The sequence below is a fragment of the Chionomys nivalis genome, chromosome 17 (genome assembly GCF_950005125.1).
Source record: "Chionomys nivalis chromosome 17, mChiNiv1.1, whole genome shotgun sequence".
NCBI lineage: Eukaryota > Metazoa > Chordata > Mammalia > Rodentia > Cricetidae > Chionomys > Chionomys nivalis.
In genome coordinates this window covers 42173480-42196942 of record NC_080102.1, presented here as the reverse complement: position 1 = coordinate 42196942, position 23463 = coordinate 42173480, and the positions used below count along the sequence as shown (strand labels likewise).

General features: G+C 50.4%; 1 protein-coding gene across 1 annotated transcript in view; it reads right to left on the bottom strand.

Annotated features, from left to right (window-relative positions):
• Window positions 1–23463, bottom strand: part of Fbln1 (fibulin 1) — a 77377-nt gene that overhangs the window by 5778 nt on the left and 48136 nt on the right. Inside the window, exons 15-16 of the mRNA XM_057791752.1 lie at window positions 16812–16954; window positions 14838–14969 (exon numbers count right to left, since the gene is read on the bottom strand). Coding sequence (XP_057647735.1) covers window positions 14838–14969; window positions 16812–16954 — 275 coding nt within the window. The remainder of the gene's footprint in view (window positions 1–14837; window positions 14970–16811; window positions 16955–23463) is intronic.

Here is a 23463-nt window from a genome sequence, read left to right as displayed (position 1 = left end):
TGCCCTGCAAGCATCTGGGAGCTATGGGAGGCTTTGGCAAAGGGCGTATTTATCTGACTGACCAGAGTAGCAGCAAGTGGCCCACTTCCATCTAGCCTGACATGTCCATCCCATGGTGGGGTGTCCCCTCCTTTTCAAAGGTTCTGGAAAAAAATCAAAGTGGTGCTGGGTAGGTGGTTCACTTCATAAAGTGCTTGTCTTGCAATCAGGAGGACCTGGGTTAGGACCCCCAGCACCCATGTAAATAGCCAGGCGTGGCGACATACATCTGTAACCTAGTAATGGCAAGATGGGGGGGGGGGCAGACAGAGGTGGATCCCTGGAGCTCAATGGCCAACCAGTCTAGCTTACTGCACAGAGAACCAGGTCAAAGTTTCTCTCTCAAACAAAAGATACAAGGTGCCTAAAGACCAACATGAAAGACTGTCTTCTGACCTCAACATGTATACTGTGCATGCACACACTTGTACAACATGCATGCATGCACTTGTATTCACATGTGTACCCTCACACACATGAACATGTGCACACGCACACACACACACACACACACACACACACGGGGAAGGGAGTGTGTGGCACTGAGCTCAACAGCTTTAACCATCCAAATCCTCATCTTAGGCATTTCTGCTCCAGGTCCCAGGCGCTGCTGGTATTCCTCCTCAGCGTGTCTGCACCTCTTAGAGATATAATTAAGTCTGTTTTTCCCCATTGAAAAAAATGTAGCCCCCTGGGGCAGTTCACCTTCATGTCTCGACTCTGCTATGTAACCTGAAGCTGACGTTCTGGGATCCTTGCTCCTGAACACAAAGTACGTAGGTCCAGTAGGGGAAGTCTGTCTTTTGGGGCTGGTAGTCCCAGAGCCCATCTGAGCTCCTTCCAAGTAATGTATCCAGTTGTCTATCAACTGTTTGAAATGACATAAACTCATCTGGGCTCTCTGGCTTTCCAACATTTTGTCCCGATATCCGGAGTCATACCCTGAGCTTCCCGGGCTGGCTATGTGCTAGTCAGTTGTGTGACCTCATACAAGCCTCACATGGTCTAAGTTCAGCTTCTGACATGAGAAGTGCTGTGACTCGAACTGACAGAGTGCAATGGAGTGGACAGGGCTGTCGGAGAATCTCAGCGAACAAGATGAGTTCAGACACCGTGTGCAAGGCTATAGCGATGGAACAGACAGTGGCTTGACTGGGGAAGGAACAGGTGACAGTCTGACAGCTACATGTCATCACCATCCCCACGCAGAGCATAAGAAACTATTCCGGCATGAAGCCATACTAGGGATAGGGTACATTTTCCTCCCCAATGATCAGTCTCCTACTGCAGGGCAGAGCCAAGGCCAAAGGCAGCTGGTCTCAGCTAGTCCTGCATGCCCAGCTCCTGGGGCTCCTCTGTGCCTGATTTGCTTAGTGAACGGCTGCGGAACGCAGGAGCCACACAGTCAAGCACTGAGTACAAAGTTGGAAATCGTCACCCACAAGCAGAAGTATTGGGAAACACTGACCAACAGCTAAAGCACTGACATTTCAGATGGGGACCACCTGGGAGAGAGAGGGCAACATCGAAGGGCTGGGCTCGCTGTCTGACCTTAGTGGCTACTTCCCATCCCTCACCAGCCCCAGACACCTGAAAAGAAGCAGTCACCAGATCTCAGCAAACCTCCCAGCATCAGGACCACAGGCTGGGACAGGCAACCTGAGCCAAAGCATGGAGGAAAAGGCAAGGAAGGAGAGCTGTTGGCTCAGGTTGAGCACTCCCTCCCGGAACACCGGGACCAGAAGCGATGGGAACTTTGGGATGTTTGCAATACACATGTCCTGCTATATGACAGGGAAGGACCCCACACCTGAACATAAAGTTCATCTGGTTCATATTTGCCTTCTACACACACTTAGGCAGGCAATACCCTTCATTTCAGATGCTGCAGGTGAAACCAAGTCTCGCCGTGTGGGATATTCTTCCTATAGCCTTAGACAATCACCAAGTTTCAGGCTTTGAAGTATTTTGGATTTGGAGGAAGTAAAGAATCTTTGACTTGAAACTACATAACTAAGGTGCAGATGGGTTGGAAAAGAGGCCACAGGGCAGGTATGGGGAAGATCCCATGGGACCATGCTGAATTTGGTTCCCACCACTGAGCTGCGAGGACGATCATTTATTCATGAGGAGGGAGGAGCCAAGGATGAAGTTCTGAGAGTAAGATGTCCCAAATTCCAGCTAGCAGGGCCATGGATGTCAGTCCATGGCAGGACTGATCTCAAGGCTCAACTGTTTGTCACCTCACTGTGTGACACAACACATGGATGCTTCCAGTGTGTACTGCCTTGACCTGACTCAAAAAACACTCCAGCAAAGGCTTGGAGAGAGGGCTCAGTAGTTAAGGACACTTGCTGCTCTTGCAGAGGAGAGCAATTTGGTTCCAAGAACCCATATGGTGGCTCAAACCATCGAAAACTCCTGTGCCAAGGCACCGAATACCCTCTTCTGACCCCTGAAAATACCAGGCATGAAAACAGTTCATATATATGTGTGTGTGTGTGTGTGTGTGTAGGCAAAACACTCAAACACATAAAGTAAATTTTACAAAAATCATTCAGCAAACTCAGCAGAAGTTTCTGGAATTCTAGAGCCATCACACCAGGAATTAAGGCTGTGTCTGAACTCCCCACACCCTGCCTTTCCTGCCTGCCCAAGAAACCCCATAATGGCCGGAAAGGAAGGAGGACAGGTGTCTAGGCTGCATATTTAAAATACCAACTGTCACTCAGCATGTTTCAGCAAAACTCATCAGTCGTATTTTGGGATTATTATAAATGTACCCTGCCCGGAGTCTCCAGTGAGCAAAAGCAGATGCATCAAGCAGACACCTGCAGGCAGCCAAGTGGAGGAGGACAGCTCCGGGTGCAGCTGCCCCGGGGAGACATGAGGAGAGATGTGAAGGGGTCCAGCTTGGGTCTACACCTCCCCGGCCCATGTCTGGGACAGGGAACCAGCATTTTCTGCAGCAACGCCCCCCCCCCCCCCGAGAGCTCACACACCAAGTGCTGCTGGCTGTGGCTGGGACCAGTACTATCATTTTCTGTGGTCTGTCGGGGGCGGAGAGGAACTAAAGCTCAGTGTGGCTGAGTGAGTCACTGAAGATCACACAGCCAGGAAGAGGCAAACCGAGACTCCAACCAGAACCTGGGCCGCTGCGCCTTCCCCCACGCCATGTGGCTTCAACAAAAGAAAGGGAAGGAAGGTTTTGGCCACTTTCTAGAAAGATGTGCCACCTGAAGCTCCCACTTTATATTGTGATAGGATGGGCAAGGCATTGTCTCCCTTTCCTGTGTCCCTGCCTCGACCCCAGTCCTTCCCACTCACCTACCTGCAGTGCCCTTCAGCCTCAGACCCATACCCAACCACACACAGATGGTCCCACTCCCTCCTAAACCTCCCTCCTTCCTCTCTGTGGTGATCAGTCTTCACACTCGATGCCACTGATTTAGAATCACCTAGGAGACTTGAGGAGTACATGGCTAGGTTCCCCAGAGGACTAACTGGGATGGGGTGGGGCCATCCATGGGATAGGAACCCAGATAGTATAAAAGGAGAAAGGTCACTGAGTAGTGGCATTCCCTGCCCACCCCTGCTTCCTCGCAGCCATGATTTCAGCTAACCCACCATGCCCCCTCTGCCATGATGACCCATGCCCTTGAAAACTTTGGGCCAAAAGGAACCCTCTCTTGTTTCTCTCAGGTGATTTGTTAGAACGGCAAGAAAATCCTATTCCCAAACCCTGCCCAGCCTCCCAGAGTGAGGGACTTGGAGCTGTTCTCAGCTGACACTGAGTGCCTTCACCTGGGGGTCACTCATCACCAAAGTTCTCTTATTACCGAGATTTCTCCTCCACACGGGACCTTGGGCCAGGGCTCATCGTTTCCACCTAGGCTTGCATCCCCTTCATTCTCACCTTCTAGAAGGTGGGTGCGAGGGCCTGGTACCTCCTAGGAGGTGTGTGAGTGTGTGTGTGTGTGTGTGTGTGTGTGTGTGTGTTCGAAAACAAAGTGGAGGCAAAAGGAGTGCTGCACCGATCACCGCCTTGTCAGCGAGAAGAAAGTCACACAAACCCTCACCTGCTGCAACTTGTTCCCGGACCCTCCCATCCCTGCTGTTACTTTCTGGCTGTGGCCCAACTTTCCAAAAAGTGCTTCCAGGACCATGGATCCAGAAACTAGTGGTCCCTCCAGTGTGTCTGTCCTGACTCCATGGAAACTGTCTTATGCAGGTCAGCAAGGCCTCAGTATTGCCAACAATTGTGAATCCTTGGTCCTCACCTAGCCTGGTTCTCAGCAGTACAGCTTAACAGTCCTGCCTGGGTTCCAGGCTCTTCCCCTGCCACTGTTGCCAGCCATCCTTGTCTCTGAGACCTCTGGCTACCTTGGCTTGTATCCAGTCTGAGCCTTTCTTTGTCATTCCTCTTCCCATGCATGAGCTCACCCACTCTTTTGTTGTTGTTGTTGTTGTTTGTATTTTTTGTTTTGTTTTATTTTTGAGACAGGGTTTCTCTGTGGAACCCTGCCTATCCTGGAACTAGCTATGTAGACCAGGCTGGCCCCGGACACATAGAGATCCACCTGCCTCTTTCTTCTGTGTGCTGGAATTAAAGGCTTGTGCCACCACTGCCCGGCAAGCTCATCCACTCTTGAGTCCCTAACTAGTATGGTTCCTGGAAGGACCCAGCTCATGATTCCAGCCACATCTGTTGGTTTTTGTTTTGTTTTGTTTAGTTTTAGTTTTTCCAACTCCACTTCCTTCTTCCCCTCTCCTTCTATCTGGAGGTGTCTGACAAGCCCCTTAAACTCAAGGACTGAACGAAAGATTTATAACCATACACTCCCCTGTCACCATGACACCACTCTGGCTACGTATCTTACAGCTGTTCAGAGCCAAATACCCGCCATCAAACCCAAATCCCCTTCTGACCTGTCAGCAAATGTGACCTGCCTTTCCAATAATATCCCTATCTGTCCACACCCTATCCTTCCTACTGGACCCCCATGGTTAGAGCCACCATCATCTTGACAGCCACTCCAGGAAGCACCTAGAGAAACCTCTCTACCAGTCAGCTTCCTGCATTGCTTAGTGGAAATCCATGGCAAGACCTCCCTGTGGCTTCGAGATCCCATCTCCACTCCTCCTCTGCTCTAGCTGCCGCTCAGCACAGCGAGCGCACCTGCCTTCGGGGCTTTGTGCAGGCTCTTCCCTCAGCCCTCCTCCTACGGCTTGCCCGGGGCTCATTTCCTGGACCTCTCAGGCCTTCACAGTGTCCCCAGTATCCAGATTTGGAGCGGTATATCCTCCCTGCCCTATGCCACCGGAGTGCTGCTCACCACCGGACTGTGTGTATCACACGGCTCGTTGCTTACCACTGGGATAAAAAGTGCACAATGCAGGGGGCACATCTGTCCCTCCGCCTGCGTTGTTCCCAATTGTGTCTCAGAGAAGGGCCTGAGGTGTGTCGTAAAGACAAATAGTTTACTAAGACATAAAGGAGGTGAATGCTGTGCTTGAAGTCCAAGAGAGGAGAGAGGATGTTTTGGGGTGTGTGGGCATGGCTGGGGTGAGCACAACAGGCTGGAGGTGCCGGGGGGGGGGGGCAGATCTGGGTGCATCACGGCAGCCTGGAGCCTGGCTTCCGGCTAGGTGCTGCTTAACTCCACAGTGATAAAGGCAGACAGACTGTCCCTTCTGTTCTATTGTGAAGAGAGGAGCAGGAGCGAGCAGAGCTGGGCTGCAGATATCACTCCGGCCAGGCAGTAGGGAGAGACAAAGTTGACACCACTGTTGGCAGGGAGGGAGCCACCCAGTGGGTCTCCGGTTCTACCATGAGGAGGGGAGGACCATAGCAGGCAAGTATACTCCTCGAAAGGATGCTTCCTGCGCTCTGCAGTGCAGCCAGGGTATGACAAGGCAATGGGGACGTGCTGTCTGGGAAGCAGCTGCAGGGCAGGAGGTCTGGTCAACAGCAGCCATGAGTGCAGGACGGGCCAGGTGAGCAGGGCAGTATCTCACGCCTCAGGGTTCCCAGGGCTCACATCTGACATTGACTGGAGACTATACAGGATTTCTGTCTCTGAACCGTGCTCACAGAGCCCATCTGTAGCCCTGCCTGCTGGCTCCTCTGCCATTCACCTGTGGGCATCATGGGGTCTCCCCCTGGGATGCGTAAGGGGATCATATATAGCTCTTCTGCCACCTCTGGTCCTTTCTATGCGCTCAGATACTTGCTCAATACCCGAGCCTTTCATCTTTTCAGAAGGACATGCCTGCAGTTCACAGTCCCCGGGTCCTTAGGCACACGTCCACAGGGATCAAGCGAGCACAAAGGATGAACTCTTTAGTCAGTTGCCAGCCAGTCCGCAGGTCTAATCTTAGGGATCACCATTGCCCAGGAGTGAGGAAGGTATCATACTGGTCAGTCTCTCTTAGGGACCTGGACACTTTCACCCACACAGTTTCAACTGCCTGGCTCTTGTGACTGGGTAATAGCATATGTGGTGCTTAGCTTGGGTGGGACATCCCTTAATACCTGCTCCTCTTTTGGGGTGGTGGCTGCAAGGGCTGCTGACCACCAACTAGGTTAGGATATGGGCCTAATGTTGAGTCCCAGAGCTGTCCTGACAGGGAAGGCAACACTGTCACAATTGGGTGAACGTTCAGGCCGCAGCAGGATTCCAGGGGTCACCTGGAGCTCCCTGGGCAAGGTCAGGGACTCAGGTTGTTGCTTATGGCCCTTTAGCATCACTTCAGTAGGTGTCTAGCAGAGGTCATGGCCTCATTGAGATCCCCCAATTCCCCCATGCCTGTGGGTTGGGGTGTGTGTGTGATAGTGGAGACCTTTGAGCTTCTATGTCTGTGATGGTGGAGACCTTGAGCTTCTGTGTCTGTGATGGTGGGGGTGGGCCATCTCCTATGGTGCTCCGAGAGTCCTTAGGCCATCAGGAACATCTCATCTTTGCTCCATGGCGCCCCAACACAGGGAGCACAGAAAGTGTCTGTCCTTTTCTTACCCTTCTGTCTGGTCCCCTTTGCGAGATACACTCCCCCCCACCCCCCGCCCTACCTGCACCTCCTGCCAGCCTCGTGGCAGAGTCAAGCCCTGGCCCATCCCAGACTGAGGAGGAGGCTGGGCCTCTCACCCGGGAAGCAAGTTGGCTGCTGGCCAGGGTGTGGCCCCGGGTGACAGGGCTGTGCCTCCCGGAGAAGAGAAGGCGCCTAATCCCTGGGATTTGCCGTGAAAGCCAGGACAGGGTCAATCACTCGTCACTGGGCAGGGATGGCTGTGCTGTTGTTTTAGTTGGAGCTTCTGAATGTCGTTTGCAGTGCCCACTGATCCCAGGCCAAACCTGCCAAATTGGATTTCAGGGCAGGGTCAGTCTCTCATATTTAACCCCTTAGGAGGGATGGTTTAAAGAGGCAGTTCAGATCCTGCTAGCTGGACCAGTGATGACGACCGGACGCTAAAGAGCCAAGGCTCGGTTCTTCTGGCTAAGGCAAGAAGGGTGAACTAGGTCAGTGTCTTCATTCACAAGTCCCTATTCTGGGACCACTGTGTGCGGCTGTACAGGTGTGTATCGTCTATAGATTAAGCTAGAAATGACATCCCTAGGGTTTTGTAAGCGCACAACACGTTCGACTGCCCATGGCTGTCTTGTCACATACTACTCTCACCCTCCTGAGATATGCAGCCAACTCCTGAAGAACAGGTACTTTCAGCTATGGCAACGCGATGGAAGCATGCTAGGGAAGCTGCCAGGCAGCATTCTGAAGGCAGGCGAGCGACTCGCATGTGTAGCTGCTTCCCAGGGATCACAGGGTAGGGTCACACCTGCTCTTTCAGCATAAGTGAGAGAATCCAAGACCGGCAGGAGATGGGAGGCATGTCCTCCACTTTTCTTTAAGCCAGACCAGACTCACTGGCCCAGGCTATCGGACATGCCTGTTAAACAGTTCCCAGGCAGCGAAGTGAACTGGAGCGAACAGTCTTGCCCTGCCCCATGAAACCCTTGCGTATTGCCATCTAAGGGTGCTCTGAGCTCTCACCAGAGAGGTCCAAACTGCTTCTCCCAAGGGGCTCATTTGTCTTAACGGCCCATGCAGGCAGGCTGCTCTAACCTTGTATTTAAATATGCACACCACCTTGATCCTTATAGCCCTATAGGGCAGGAAAACTACTTGAAGAGAAAGGAGAAGAGAGGTCCAGAGAGGTTGTGTGATCAGCTTGAATCAAGCCCAGAACGGGGTTTCTCTGTAGCCTTGGAGCCTGTCCTGGAACTAGCTCTTGTACACCAGGCTGGTCTCGAACTTCCCAAGTACTGGGATTAAAGGTGTGTGCCACCACCGCCTGGCTCGGATCAGCTTCTTATCAGGGCCTCTTGGAATCGATTGCCCAAGTGACCCTAAAAAGGAGCATCCTAGCCTTTGGTATTTTTCAAATAGTAACCTTTAGTTGATGAACCCTGTCCTCAATGCACTCATCACAGATGAGACTTTAAATACTGGTTCAAAATGAAATATATTTCTGTGACCTTTAAGAGGGGGAAGAGGATCAGGGAACAGTGGCCTTGTCTATAATCTTAGCACTTGGGAGGCTAAGGTTGGAGGACTGTCACAAGTTCCAAGCTAGTCTGGGCATCAGAGCGAGCTTCTAGTTCAAAACAATAATAGCAATAAATAAAAAGATGGGGTGTGGGAGTGTTATATGAGGCGGGTGATGCGCGCGTGCTCAGGTGATGTCGGAAACACGAAATACTTTTTGTGTTAAACATCAGCGTCTGTTCTGAACAGTGGCTGGACCATCTCTCACCAGCAGGGCTCGGGTCCTTGGACACAGGCTCCAGTTCTGTGCTCCTCCTGAGCCTCAGTGTGGGCCATGTGGGTGGTTCTCCTCCTAGAGACATCTCCCAGAAGATAGGCTACATGCACTGTGCAGAGAGGTCTCAGCGACGACCTTCGAGTCACACAGTGACACCGTGGCGTTCATGTTTGTTTGTTCTACACTTTCCTACCATCTGCAGCCATGGATCTCAGCTCTGGCCCAGAGAACTCTCCAACCTACTCTGTAAGTTGGTGGAAGGTGTGTGTTGGTGGCCCTGCCCCGCTGCTGCTCCCATGACATGCTGTCTCTCCTCTGGGGTCTGGAAGGAATCACCTGTGCTGCCCTTCCTGGGCTCAGCTGAGCTGCTTCCTGTGTCCCATCTGATCAGGAACCTGGATCTATTTTCAGCCCGGGTGGGTCCGGCATTTGCAGCCATGCTCAGATCCCACACTAGAGATCCTGAACTCGCACTGGATTTCTGCAGGCCTCGGTGTACCTGGCATGCGAAGGCCTCTCTCACAAGTCCCTTTTGGGGTCACCCTGAAGGGACTCTGTAATCAGAGTATCTCTTTCCTAACCTGACGCAGCAACGGTGCCCAAGGTGAGCCGGCCCGTCTTTCGCTCCTTCTTACATTCCAGCTTTCCCAACTGCACGGGGCTTACCCAGCCACTCCTGCGCCTGGAGCTGAGGAGGCCACCCTTCTTTAGGGGTACATAGAAACTGTGACCCCAAAGCCATCTAGGGACTGAGGAGTTTGAGGACAACAGAAAACTGGCCGTAAGTCGCAGACGGGCACTTCTCATTCTTTCTCTGTTAATAGCTATCTGAGAAGTCATCGTCCTCAAGGCTGCATCTGGAACTCATGAAGAGGCTCAGGGCACAAGCTGGGTGACAGCAGCCCCGGCACCAGGTAACTCCAGAAAAAACTTGGCAGAGTTCCCAACCCTGTTCCTGCTCCTAAGGTGGCTACTATTAGGGGCATGAGGCCTGCAGGGCTCTGATGTTATACTTCGATATAGTATGCCTTCTGCAAGCCAGAGCAGGGAACCAATCAAAATCAAACATTACAAAATCACGTGCATCCACACACTCAGCCCAATATCCCCCATAAACATCCACAGCTGCTCTCGGTCCTCTACACACATACACACACACACACACACACACACACACACACACACACACACACACCAGTCAGACCTTGGGACTTGCCCGGAAATGAACATGAAGTGTAGAAGTCACAGCCGTTTTCCCCAGAGCTGTTCCCAGCTGAGAGGGTTCTGCTCAGCTTTCAAATAACCTCTCTGGATCACAAGTGACCCCAGTGGCCACCTGAGTTCCCCACCCTGGAAGGCCTGGCCTGCCGGTTCACGGGCAGATGGCGGCAGAAGGATGTGATGCTGAGTGTCCGCACGAGCCCTGGGATAGCACCTGCCAGAGCAGAGACACCTGCCTACCAGCCAGGTAGAGAATTGAAATGGGTGCTCCAGAACCTTGTCCCACTCCCAGTGAACCTCATCTCTTGGTCACAAGGATCTGAGAAGGTCATATTCCTCAACATCAGCTTGGCCCCAGAATCTCATGACTATTTAATGGGACCGAGACCTACCTGCTGCTGGCAGATACCGGTGGGACAGGCACCACTGGGTACATACCAGCGAGAAATGGGCTTCATGGTGGCCTCTTGAGAGTGGGGTGGGGCAACCGTGGGTCTGACAGGGTCCTCGAACACCTCCCAGCTACAACGGCCAGTTGTGGTACCTCCTCTGAGAAGCCTATCTTGTGTAGCCCGCTGTTAACATCTGTACCAGCACAGCTGTCATGCAGACAACTATGAGGAGATTTTCATAGTTTCTAAGGATACTGCGGAGGATGATGGGGTACAGGATCAGGATGGCAATGAACAATTAGCCCCCCCCCCAATCATATCAGTGTTCTCGTCTCCTCTTGGCTTTGATGAGGTTTTAGTAAAAATTTTGGCCAAGCCAACCCTCATTCTAGACATACTGTTTTTTTGTTTTTTTTTTTTTTCCCACTTCTAGCAAAACAGAGGGGCAGGGTGGAGGGGAGGCCTGGGGCTCAGGTACCCACTAAATCCCAGAGGCCTGAGGACTCAGGCTGACAGTAAGTAGCTCACACTTGTGGCTAGGGTTCCCCATTAGTCACTGCTCAGTTTCTCGAAGCACCCTGCCTGCAGCCTGGGTTCTGCAGAGTGAAGCGTGAACCCGGAGCAGGAGAGGAAGGCTCTGTGGTGGCCTGAGCATGCCCCAGGCATTAAACAGAGCACTTCTCCACAGGCTGGAGAAGCATTCTTCATGTCTCACTGACAGCTGGAGAGAGAGGAATGCGAAGGGGCTTTGGAGAGGCATCAGCTCTGCCCTGGGCAGCATCTCTCTGATCCCCTAAGACCCAAAGACTACATTAGAGGAAGCCTGGCCCTTTTAGGTTTTTTTCCCCCCCTCTGCTCACTCAGGCACTTCACTGTCTTGTCACTTTCAAGGGCCTGAATACCACAGCCACAGGGGCTCAAAGGTTCATCTGCTGGTTATTTTTCTGGAACTTCTAAACTTGGAGAGCTTTCTCTATACCAGCACTGTGCACCTATGGGCTCCAGCTCTGGGGAAGCCTAGGCTCATGTCAGCCCTGGTCTCCATTGCCAGGTGACCCCTCTCCAGCACTTGCTCCCCTGTCCCTGAGGGGAGATAATTTCCCCACGTTCCAGGGACCGGATGCTAGTTTCTGGTGTGTCACAGGCTCACTGATTGTGAGGCTCCTGCATATGAGAAGACTGTTTGGGCCTCTCTAAGCAAGCCTTCTGTAGGAAGTGCCCATATGGGCTGTGGTTTAAACAGGCAGGAATTCAGCACGCCCAGTGAGCAGGCAGGTGCCCTTGCATGGTCATATACAGGCCCGTACCTCTTGTCAGGGACACAGGAGCCTCCCGGGTCTGGAAGGGAGCAGCGGACGGGAGGCGTGCATAGCCTGGAACCATGCTCTTGTTGCTGGCCAAGCCTTAGGGTTACTGTTTAAGGCAGGGCCTGACATGAGTGCTGCACTGTCCCAAATAAATCAGAAGACACACCTGGCCCCGGGTTTGGCTGCTGCACAGTCTGACGAGGTCATCTGACTCCGTTCCCTCCGTTGCCCAAGGGAGATCTTCCTGTCTTATTCCCAGTAGTCATGTTTGCAAGGACTGAACAAGAATGCGGGGGCGAGAGTGTGCAGCGGTGGCAAGAAGCCATGAGGGCTAAAGCCCTTCCCAGGGTTGCTACATGCCGGGCCAAAACTCAAGAGAAAATTCCATCCCCCAGCGGTCAGGTTTGGAGCCATGTACAGGGTAGCTTCTGGGTGGACATCCCCAGGTACCCAGAGATGTTTCTGGGCAGAAAAGGGGAAAAGAATAAGGCTACAAGCAAGATCAGAGAGAATGTCCCAAGCCGAGAACCGAGTCCAGGGGAGGAGTCTTAGACCAGAGCACAAGCACAAACACAGTCTTGGTCCCCACTCAGTGCGACCTGCCCTAGCTGGTGTCCTTCTCCATCTCAGAGGCGATGTGTGTAGCACATGGAACCCCTGCAAACTTGCTGAGGAGTGGAAAAGACTGGGACACTCGGTAAGCAGGGAGATGAGCCGCAGGAATTTCCTAGGGCTGGGGGTCCACCCCCATGCCGCCCAAGTCTAGAATTCCAAAGATCAGGGCACCCATGACCAAGCACAGTGAAGGGAACGCTCATTCCCGTGGCCTCTGATGCATTCCACTCCTAGGCCGCCCACAGTCTGAAGGTTACCTGTGGTCACCCATCACACACCTGGGGCTATTTCATGGCCAGCTGTGTCCCCGGGGCACTAAGTAAAGACTGGCACCCTCACCCCCCCAGTGGCCCTTATTTCTCCTTTTGTGGAAGTGGTTGAAAAAGATGAGGCCTCCTCACTCTAACACAATCAGTTTTCTGACCTAGCAGATGGGAAGCCAAAAAGTAGACCCAGCCGGGGTTGTTCCGTCTGGAGTGCCACTGTAGCCCACCATGGGCACTGGTGGAATCAGACACACTCCTGCCCAGCTTCTCAGCTTTGACCACTCCAGGATAGATTGATTTAGCTGAGAATAGAAGATATGAAAATGACGAGGGCCAGCTCGGTGCAGGCACACTGTCTCAGTCTATAGATGGGGCAGTGCTCATCTCTGGGGGAAAGGCAGGAAGGTGTGGTGTGTGTATGTGTGTGGTGTGTGTGCTGTGTGTGTGTGTGTTGTGGTGTGTGGTATGTGCGTGTGGTGTGTGTGTGTGCGGTGTTGTGTGTGTGTGGTGTGTGTAGTGTATGTGTGTGTGTGTATGTGTGTGTGTGCGCACACGAGGCTAGGGGCAGCATCTACCTCTATGAATAAGGGCCAGCCAGAGCCAATAACTCAAGTGTTCAGAAAGTAAAAGAGAGCAAATAGACTGGAAGGTCCTAGGGTTGTGGTCACAGCGGCCTGGACTGTGTCACTCACAGGGCAGGCACTAGGGGGCTTCTGCAGGCCAGTGCCAGGGTGCTCCCTGTCACCCACAAGACCAAGCTCTAGCACCACCCCCTCCCTACTGCACCTCCCTCGTCCATAGCTAAGGTGAGGCTTATGATGGCTGGCAGCCGGGCTGTGTGCCCTCTCCTCGGAATCTCAGTGAGGGCTGCTGAACCATTAATTGTAATTAACTAATTATCCTTGCTGCCAAACAGCGGAGGAGGCAGCCGGGGGTGGTGAGCCCCCAAATGACTCAGTCGTGTTTACAACATGCAAACCCATTTAAGAGCTTGTAAAGTTGCTATAAATGGCTCTTTGGCAACAGGACAGTAACGATTCCCTTTCTCTAGCTGCCAGCTTAGCAACTGTCAGGGTAGGGGGACAGCAGGGATGGAGGTTCTGAGATCCAACAGCGCCACCTGGGGGCCAAGTCAGCAAAGGCTCTGCTCTGACCCAGACCTCACAGGCTCGGCAGTGTGAGTCTAGAAGACAAGGGAAACTGAGGCCCAGGGGAGAGCAGGGAGACCGCCATGCAGTTTCTGAACTACTTTAAAATATTCAGAGCGTAAATCTAATTCAGAAATGGTAGATGTGACTGTTTTCACTCTCCACAAATAAAAACTACTTAAGTCAGTTCAGATGAGCTACCGTGACAAAGGTCACAGGGCAGAGTGAGTCTAAAGGGCTTTCCAGGTGAGCAGGTTGTAGTTAAGGTGCACAGATAGCAACAGGAACCACAGACCCCTCTACAGAGTGAGCGTGGCTTCCTGGTTTCCTTCACATCTCCCCTCCGGGAGTTCGCCAGCACCTGCCCCAGTGTCACTTCCTTGTCACCAAACCCAGGTGCCACCAACACAGATGGGTCCTTCAGAGACACTGGCCATGCTGGGAGCAAGAACAGCAGACTCCACAATGAAAGGCTGGGCAGTGGCGGCCAGGGTTCCCACCCGATGACACAGAGGGAGGGGGTGGCAAATGGCTTGAGACTGCATGCTAAGTCAAGTTAGTCCCATGTTAGACTAGATTGGGGGTGGGGGAGGTCCTCTGAAGCCCAGTTTGCATTTCTTCTTACAGCACCATGGGAATAGCAGACAGACAGACAGACCAGGTCCCAATGACCAGGGCATGCTGACTGGCCCTGGCAAACTCAAAAAATTCAAAAAAAAAAAAAAAACCTTTGAAATTCAATTCTGAGATGCAGGATCTACTTAATCTACCCATTTTGTAAGTGGGGAGACTGAGGCCGGCAAGGTTTACAGTGGAGTCAGTGGCATGGCCAGGGTGGATCCCCAGAAGATTCTTTAGTGCTGGGCTCCCCAGACTAGAGGAGGTGGCTGCTGGCTAGAACCTGGAGGCCAGGCGGAATTGGTCTTGGGAAGGGGACGCTGATGGGAGCGAAGGGGTACAGAAAGGTCATCCCTGTCCAGATCGCATGACCTCAGCCAGCGCTTTGGGCTCTGCGGAGGGGCACTCACCCACAGTCATGCTGTCCTCGTGGCGTTTGATAATATCAAAGGAGTCCCGCAGGTTCCCTTCTGTGATATCAAAGATGATGTCGGCCTGGTTGGCAGGGTACAGCGGTGTGACAGCCCTCAGAAAGATGATCTCTGCAGCAAGTGAGAGCGTGGCATGGGATGGTGGTAGTGCTTGCTGGTCCATCCCTTCCCTCCCCAGAGACTTGTCCCCACCCCTAGTGATGCAGGATCATTCCTAAGGTGACGTCACTGAAATCACCGACCCTCTGGGTGGAGGCTAGAGAGTCCTGACCATCACTCTGTAGCCAATCTTTGTTCTATCAGTGGGGAAACTGATGCCTTGAGACAAAAAAAAAAAAAAAAAAAAAAGACATTTTGTTTTTATGTGCCCTGAGGTCATGGCGCCAGTAGGTAGTGTGGGCTCAGCTGGGCAGTGGTGTCTGAGCCATGTTCCAGAGCCCCTCACCGTGAAGCAACCCAAGCTGCCTTAGCCTTGGAGCCACCACTCAGATGCCAGCCTGGTTCAGGGTAATCTTGGGGAGGTTTCCCTGTCTATAGAGAAGAAGCCGGCTGATGTCTGCCGAGGGTCCTGTTAGCGCTCTCCGTTCCCTGAACCCACATTACCAGGTGTTCTGGTTGTACACGGGTGGGTAGCCGATTCCTACGTCAGTACAGGGTAGAAGAACACTGTAAAAATGGCTGCTGGAGACTTGGGAAAGAAAGAAGTGTGGCTTTTTTTTTTTTTAAATAATTATTTAAGTTTATTTTATGTACATGGTGTGAAGGTGTCAGATCCCCTGGAACTGGAGTTATAGACTGTTGTAAATGGCCACGTGGGTGCTGAGAATCGAACCCAGGTCCTCAGGAAGACCAGCTAGCACTCTTAACCACTGAGCCATCTCTCTAGCCCCGTGTGTAGGTTTGTGGAAACCCCACTTTTCACAAGGCAGACATCAGCTGTGACGACTTCTCTGGAAGAGTGAGCCAATGGAAAGGAAGTGGGGGCTGGGAACTTCCCCTCAGGATATCGCTGGCCTTGTTGGGTCTCCCAGGTCTCCCTCACTACTGTTGCCTAGTGATTCTGTGTGACTCTATCAGTGCTGGCCCAGGGGTCACTCTGGATGACTCGGTCACACATTTTCCTGGAGAGGGAAGGCCTTTCTTAAGTATGTTCTCAGAGTCTGGCACACAAGCTAACTGGATGGCCGCTAGCAGACTTAGACAACGGTGAGTCAGGGAGGAAGACTCCATGCACAAGAAAGAAAGAAGGAGGTGACTGGGGGCCAGAGAAGCCCATAGCTACACACCCCAGCGTGTGACGGGAAGAGTGGTTCACCTAGGAGCGTGCAGCCCACATCTGACTCAGGAATGTGAGGGCGGCTGCCATGTCCGTGGAGAACCAGGAGGACACACAGCTGTCGTTACTCCCGGGGTCACATTGTTTCCAGTCCAGCTACTCTATCCATCTGCCCCATTCTCCAGGAGTTTTGACACACCAACCTCACCTATTAGGACCTCTCAGAGGTTCTCTGAGCCTTGGGGTGAAAAGCCTCAGCTTCGGGTTTACCCTCCTGCTCATCCTTCCAAACCCATTGGAGTGTCCTGGTCCTCAATGCCCACACTACCCCACTTACCTCCAGCCCTTGCCAGCTGAGATCTGCGGCAAGTTCCTGTTTTCCTCCTCCCACACTGGCCAATCACCTCTAATCCTCTTCCCTCAGGAAGCCCCCCTCACCCCCCCCCCCAGTGCTCAGCCTCAAATCAACACTGAATGCTATTTACAGAACAAATGTCACCCACCAGAAGACTGACGACGAGAGAGAAAGGCTGTGCAGCCTAGGAACCCTGGTGGGAAAGGCGTGCATCCCACCCCCACCACATCCTACAAGGAAGGGCTCCTGCAGGCCAGGCCCTCCGCTCCATCAGAAGGAGGTTCTGAAGCAGGTCCCAGGACCTCCATCTTGGTCTACTCACCCTCGGGACGGCTGAACTCTCGGAAGGTGGGCAGCGAGATGACTGTGTGGGAGACGGTGTGTACAGGGTCTCTCATGCAGGCCTCATCGGTGGGACGGCAGGACTTGATGCAGCGGACAGTGTCTGTCTTCTCTTGGCGGAAACTGCAGGGAAACAGCCCAGGAAAGTTGATGGCAAAGCTAGGACCACAGCTCTCATGGGGACAAGGAGCCTGGGACAAGTAATGGGTGGCCCAGAGGCAGGGCCAGACTGTGGTGTATGGATTTGTACATGGTCCTTCGTATGAAATGCGGACATGATTTGGCCTAGCTGCTAACATGCACGGCTTGAAATTTTCCAGCAGCACCAAGTGGGCATCAGTCTACCACTAAAGAACATGTTCACTTCTCAGTATTGAGTGGCTAAGGGTACCAGGTGCCATGGACACCAAAGTGAACAAGGGTGTCAGGGTCCTTCATCCTGGGAACCAACAGCTTGGTAGCTAGCAGGGTTTGGGGGGTTATATAAACTTCTGATCTCAGTGTCCATCACAAAAAAATTGAATCCATACCCCCAAGTGATGGGAAGGAAAAGGCTAGCATTTCCTGTAAGCCCCCATAGCAGGCTCTGTACTAGACTGTTCTTAAGGACTTCACCATGAAATAAAACACAAGGTTGCAGAGATGGCTCGTAGGTTAAGAACACTGTTTGCTCTTTCAGACAATCCACAAGGGAGCTGGTCACAGTCATCTATAACACCAGACCCATGGGATTCAACATCTTCTGGCCTCTGTGGACACTGTACACAGTGGCGCACAGGCATCCATGCAGGCAAAACACCCATATATGTAAAACTCAATTAAAACTTATAAAAAAAGAAGGTGGCCAGTGTCTGGGGAACAACACCCAAAGTTGTCTTCTGGCCTCCACAAGACACATGTGTACACACGTGTGCACAGACATACATATCCATGAAATAATGAAATAAAAACAGATATGAACACTATACAAATAAAGGTCTAGTTCAATGAGTTATTGTTGCAAACATCTTTATAAGTATCAGCTATACCAGGGGATTGAGGCAGAAGGATTTTAAGTTCAAGGTCAGTCTGACCTATAGAGTGAGACCCTTTCTCAAAAAAAAAAAATTATTCACATAAAGAAACCATGGCCAACTGCCTGAGGCCACCTCATGTAAACCAGACTAATATCAACCCTCCTTAACCCCTACAGATAACCTAACCTAGGTGCACAGCAGGCCCCTGCTAGGTTTCTTTACAGCTCCTTCCACAGTGTATATTTCCAGCCAATCATGGACTTGCCCATGAGGAAGTTACGGCTGTCTCTAAGTCCCTTTTGACTGACAGTTTTCGCCCCATCCTTTCATTTCCCACACGATCAGGGAAGGAATCTAGTGCACAGCAGCCAGAGTCCCACAGTCAGGAGTCGGCTGCCCGCATCCTTGTGCTGTGGTTCAGAGTGTGTCTCTGTCCTCTGAAGTTCCCTCTCACCAGCTGCTGCATTCTGCACGGGCCCAGTCTCGCTGGTAAGATGGCATGGGTGGAGGGCCTCCCATCAGGCCAGGAGGCTTCTGGTCTTTCTGGGATACCTACAGCTGTTGGTGCTCAGGGCCTACACCCACTGTCCTAGGTAGCTTTTGTCAACGTGTCACTAGCTAGAGTCACCTGGGAAGAAAGACTCGCAACTGAGAAAATGCCTCTATCATACTGGCAAGGTGGCAACTCCATGGGGCATTTTCTTGATTAATGATAGATTTGAGAGAGGCCCAGCTCACTGTGGGCTCTGTCACAATTAGGCAAGAGGTCATGGGTGATATACTGCTTTGTGAGTGTGTGTGTGTGTGTGCTTGAGACAGGTTCTCTCTACATAGCCCTTGCTCTCCTAGAACTCAGCATGGAGACCAGGCTGGCCTTGAACTCAGAGAGATCCGCCTGCCTCTGCCTCTGGGATTAAAGGCGTGTGCCACCATGCACAGCAGAAGAAACTTAAGTAAGACACCCACTGACTGTACCTCGTGGATGGAAAATAGCTGACACCACTCTCATTCACTGGCTGGGCCTTCTGGGCAGGGAATCAGTCTCATACAATGCTATCACTATGTGATCACAAAGAGGTCCGTGCGTGTTAGGTCCAACTCTACCCTGCTACTAACCAGTGCTATAGCTTGGATATGAAATGCTCCCCTTAAGTTCAAGGGTTTGAACACTTGATCCCAAGTTGGCAGCACTGTTTTGAGAGGTTAAGAAACCTTTAGGGCAGTATTTCTCAACTTGTGGGTCATGATCCCTTTGGTGGTGGGGGGTCACAAATCAGATATCTAATATATTAGATATTTATATTAAGATTCATAATAGTAGCAAAATTAGGGTTATGAAGTAGCAATGACATAATTTTATGTTTGGGGGTCACCTTAAAGGATCAAAGCATTAGGAAGGTTGAACCACTGCTTTAGGCAATGGGGTCCAGGGGGAAGAAGTGGGTAAGGGGTAGGGGTTTGAGGTTTATGGCCTAGCCCACTTCCTGTCTTGTTTCCTAAACTGCCAGGAAGTGTGTCAGTTACCTCATCTCGCTACCCCAACCAAGAGCTGCTCCTGCCATCACGATGACTGTACCCTCAAACCATAGTCTTAGAATAACTATGATAAAATGACCACCACCCATCAATCACCATAGTCTGAGCTATATAGTGATTGGTAGTATGCTGCCTCCCCCTAACAGTCACTTAGCTGCAATGCCACAGTTGTGAATCAGTGTGTGCACCTTCATAACAGTGTGCACTTTGTGAGTTTTGCTGGTTATAAAATCCTTGGCTTGCATTTCTCAATTATCCTAAAGACATTGCTTCATTTTCTTTTTTTTCAATAATTTAAATTTTAAATGCACTGGTGTTTTCGCCTTTATGTATGTATGTATGAAGGTGTCAGATTCCTTGGAAATGGAGTCACAGACAATAGTGAGCTGCCATGTGGGTGCTGGGAATCAGACCCAGGTTCTCTGGAAGAACAGTCAACGCTCTTAACTCTGAGCCACAATGCTTCATTTTCATCTGACATAAAGTGTCAAAAAATCCCATATGCAGAGCAGAGAGCTGGCTCAGCAGTTGAGAGCTTGCTGCTCTTCCAGAGGACCTGGGTTCGGTTCCCACACCCATGCTGGGTGACTTCTAACACCGGTAACTCTAGCTTCGTGGGATCCAGTGACTTCCTTCTGGCCTGCTAGGGCGTCCATGAGCACATACATGTGTATGCACACACATACATAAATAAAAATAAAAACAAGCCTTTAAAAAACTGATACATTTGTCAATGCACATGTACATACACACTCAAACTCACATATACATGCACACACGCGCACATGAGTGTGTACATAGTTGAAGCTCTTCCAAAGGACTTATTTACTAAGGAATTTGCTTGAGTCCACCAGTAAAGCAGATAAACGATTTCTGTGTCTATAAAGATTTTTCTCACTGTTTTATTTTACAAAGCAGTGAAAAGACAAAAATCATTGGCATATCTAGATAGGGTTAAAAATTAGAATCTATAGAATTAGATATGTAAAAACAGAAGGAAATTGGGGTCCTGAATTGAAATCATATTTATCTGAGAAAAGCAATGTTGAAGCCAAGATCCTGACCTTGGACTTCATGGGTAAAAATTCCCGAGAGAGTATGAGTGGTTAGATGATGCCATTCGAATGACTGATTCTTACAGATCCGCTTGGCTTGTGAAAATTCTATATAATTTTTTAAGCCCCAAACTACAGGTTTTCTAAAAAACTAATTGCCTCAATCTAATCTCCAATAGTTTATTTAACTTTTTCTTCATTTTTATTTTTGTGTTTATGGGTGTTTTGCCCAAGTGTATCACCACATGCATACAGTGCCCACCAAAGCCAGAAGAGGGTGTAGGGTGTCAGGTCCCCTGGAACTGGAATTACAGACAGTTGTTGGAGACTATATGGGTGTTATGAGTCAAACTTGGTTCCTTTGAAGTACAGCCAGTGCTCTTAACTACAGAGCTATCTCTCTAACCCCTCATAGATTTTTAAGCAAATAAACACACACACACACACACACACTAGTTATTTAGATAAGTAAGCAACAACAACAAACTTCATGCAGGGAACAACAGTCACGTACCTGTAGCCTATTCACAGATAACTGGGGCCTCCTCAGTTGATCCTCCAAATGGCCCCAGAGGCCTATCTCATCAATGTCTGAGGTGTTTAATTCAATCAAGGTGGCAATCCAAATTAACCATTACAAGGTGACTTACGTTTCTTTCTTAGGTGTCCATAGTTTGTTTGTTTTTTTCCTACCCGGTAAAGTCCAACAATTGTACGAAACTGTCTTTGTGTTAGTTTTTCTGAATTCATCTCGGGTATGTGACGTGTTCTTATTACACAGCTTATTAATTGATGTGACCTTTTTGTCAGTTATCACTTACAATACTGACTTTTTCTGTATAGAGTTATCACAGACATTTTTTTTCAAAAAAAATATTTATTTATTTATTTATTTATTTATTTATTATGTATATAATATCCTGTGTACATGTATGCCTGCAGGCCAGAAGAGGGCAACAGACCTCATTACAGATGGCTGTGAGTCACCATGTGGTTGCTGGGAATTGAACTCAGGACCTTTGGAAGAGCAGGCGATGCTCTTAACCGCTGAGCCATCTCTCCAGCCCTCACAGACATTTTTTTTAAGCAATAAGAATTCACAGATGCCTGTTATCTGCAGGTTGGACCTTGTCTGCATACCTTCAGCATTCCCTGTCATCTGTACACTGGATCTGCTCTGCATACAAAGATACCTGTTATCTGCAGGCCAGACCTGCTTTGTGCGCCTTGACTATCTGTTACTTCTCCTTAAGACTTTCCTCTCATTCTTCTACTTTGCTTCTCTGTTGCTATGATACAACATTAGGACCAAAAGTGACTTGAGTGGGGCGAGTTATTTGGCTCATTGGGGAACTTGGGGCCAGAACTCAAGGCAGGAACCAGGGAGGGATGTGGCTTGCTGGCTCACTCATAGGCTCATGCTCAGCCAACTTTCTTATACAGCCCAGGACCACCTGTCCAGAGGATGGCGCCACCCATAGTGGGCTAGGGTCCCCTTTATCACAGACTAACCTGATGAAGACAATTACTCAATTTTTCCCAGATTATTCTAGACTGTGTCAAGTTGACAGTGCTAACCAGGACATTTACATTATTTCTCTTTTTATTTTTCTCTTTTTCTATTTGTTTCTCTTTAATGTTTATTTTTTGTTCCATTTTTCATCATTTATTTTCATTAAATATTTTTTTTAACATTTTTAAAATGACACATTAAACTGATCACCTTTTTATGTTTTAAATTCTAATTCATATTTTTCTTCCATGTTTTGGTCTTTTTCTGAACATTTTTGGCTTATTTCACGACGGTATTTTTTTTGTTGTTTGTGGTTTGTTGTTGTTGTTGTGTTTTGAGGCACTCACTCTCTGGCAGCTCTCTTTCCTCAGCCTTGCAAATGCCAGCCAGATAGGTGTGAACTACCATGAGTTGCTGCATAGTAGAGTTGTGTCTTTCAAATGAGTTTTCCACACTTAAGGGACATCATACTGGCTCATCATCTTTGTTCTTAAAGGACACTGAGGCTAGAACTTCAGTGTGTGAATTTAGGGACACTGTGATGCTGTCCCTTCAAAGACCTGTCAAGCACCAGCCCCTAATATCTCAGAAAATGACCCTTATTTGGAAGCAGGGTCATTGCAGCTGTAATGAGCTAGGATGAGGTCACAGCAGAGCAGGTGGACCCCCACTCTAGGAGGACATCAGTTCTCCTAGGAAGAGACCCATGACAAAGACATACGAGGCGAACGCCGTGTGATGACGGTGCAGGAAGAGCTGGAGGGTTATTAGTATAAACCGAGGCATGCTGAAGGGGGCAAGCAAGTCGCCGAAGGCTGTACACGGCCATTCCCCTCCAGGAAAAGGGTGCCCCACTTCCGATGGAGCAGAGCGTCGCAAAGACATACGTGGGAAATAACAGACACCTACTATAAGCCACCTAGCTCACAGGCCTCTGCTACGGAAACTAGCAAATGGACTCTGACCCTGATGCTTTTCAGTTGGTCGTCTACATGAGGAACTCACTTTCCTGGCATTTTAAAGTCGGTTACAGTCCGTAGCCACCTATCTGACCTCCTAGAGCCCCCTAGTCTGCTGCCTCTCAGGTCCCCTCTCTGACATGCCCCGACACAGTCTGGGAACTTCCTCTTCAGCAGTGTCTGCTGTCACCGTCAATTCTCTATTCTGTTTCCACAAGCTCTCCCTAGAGAGAGACCCGGCCACTAAGGAAAGCCTTGGCAGTTCAGGCCCTAGGCTCCAGCCTAACCCAGCCCCATCGTGGGTTCCCACACATCTCGCCCACTGGGGTGGGGAGCGAGAGGCAGCCCTCAGGTACTCTGAGCGGTAGGATCCAGAGAACTTCAAAAACTCGGCCTGCATCTCTCAGACGGCCCATTCTGCACATAATTCTGTGTTTTAAATTTTTCCTGCCTTTTTGTTTTATGGTTGTTTTGCCTGCATGTATGTATGTCTACTGCATGTAAGCTGTGGCTAAGGAGGTCACAAGGGGATGTCAGATCCTCAGGGACTAGA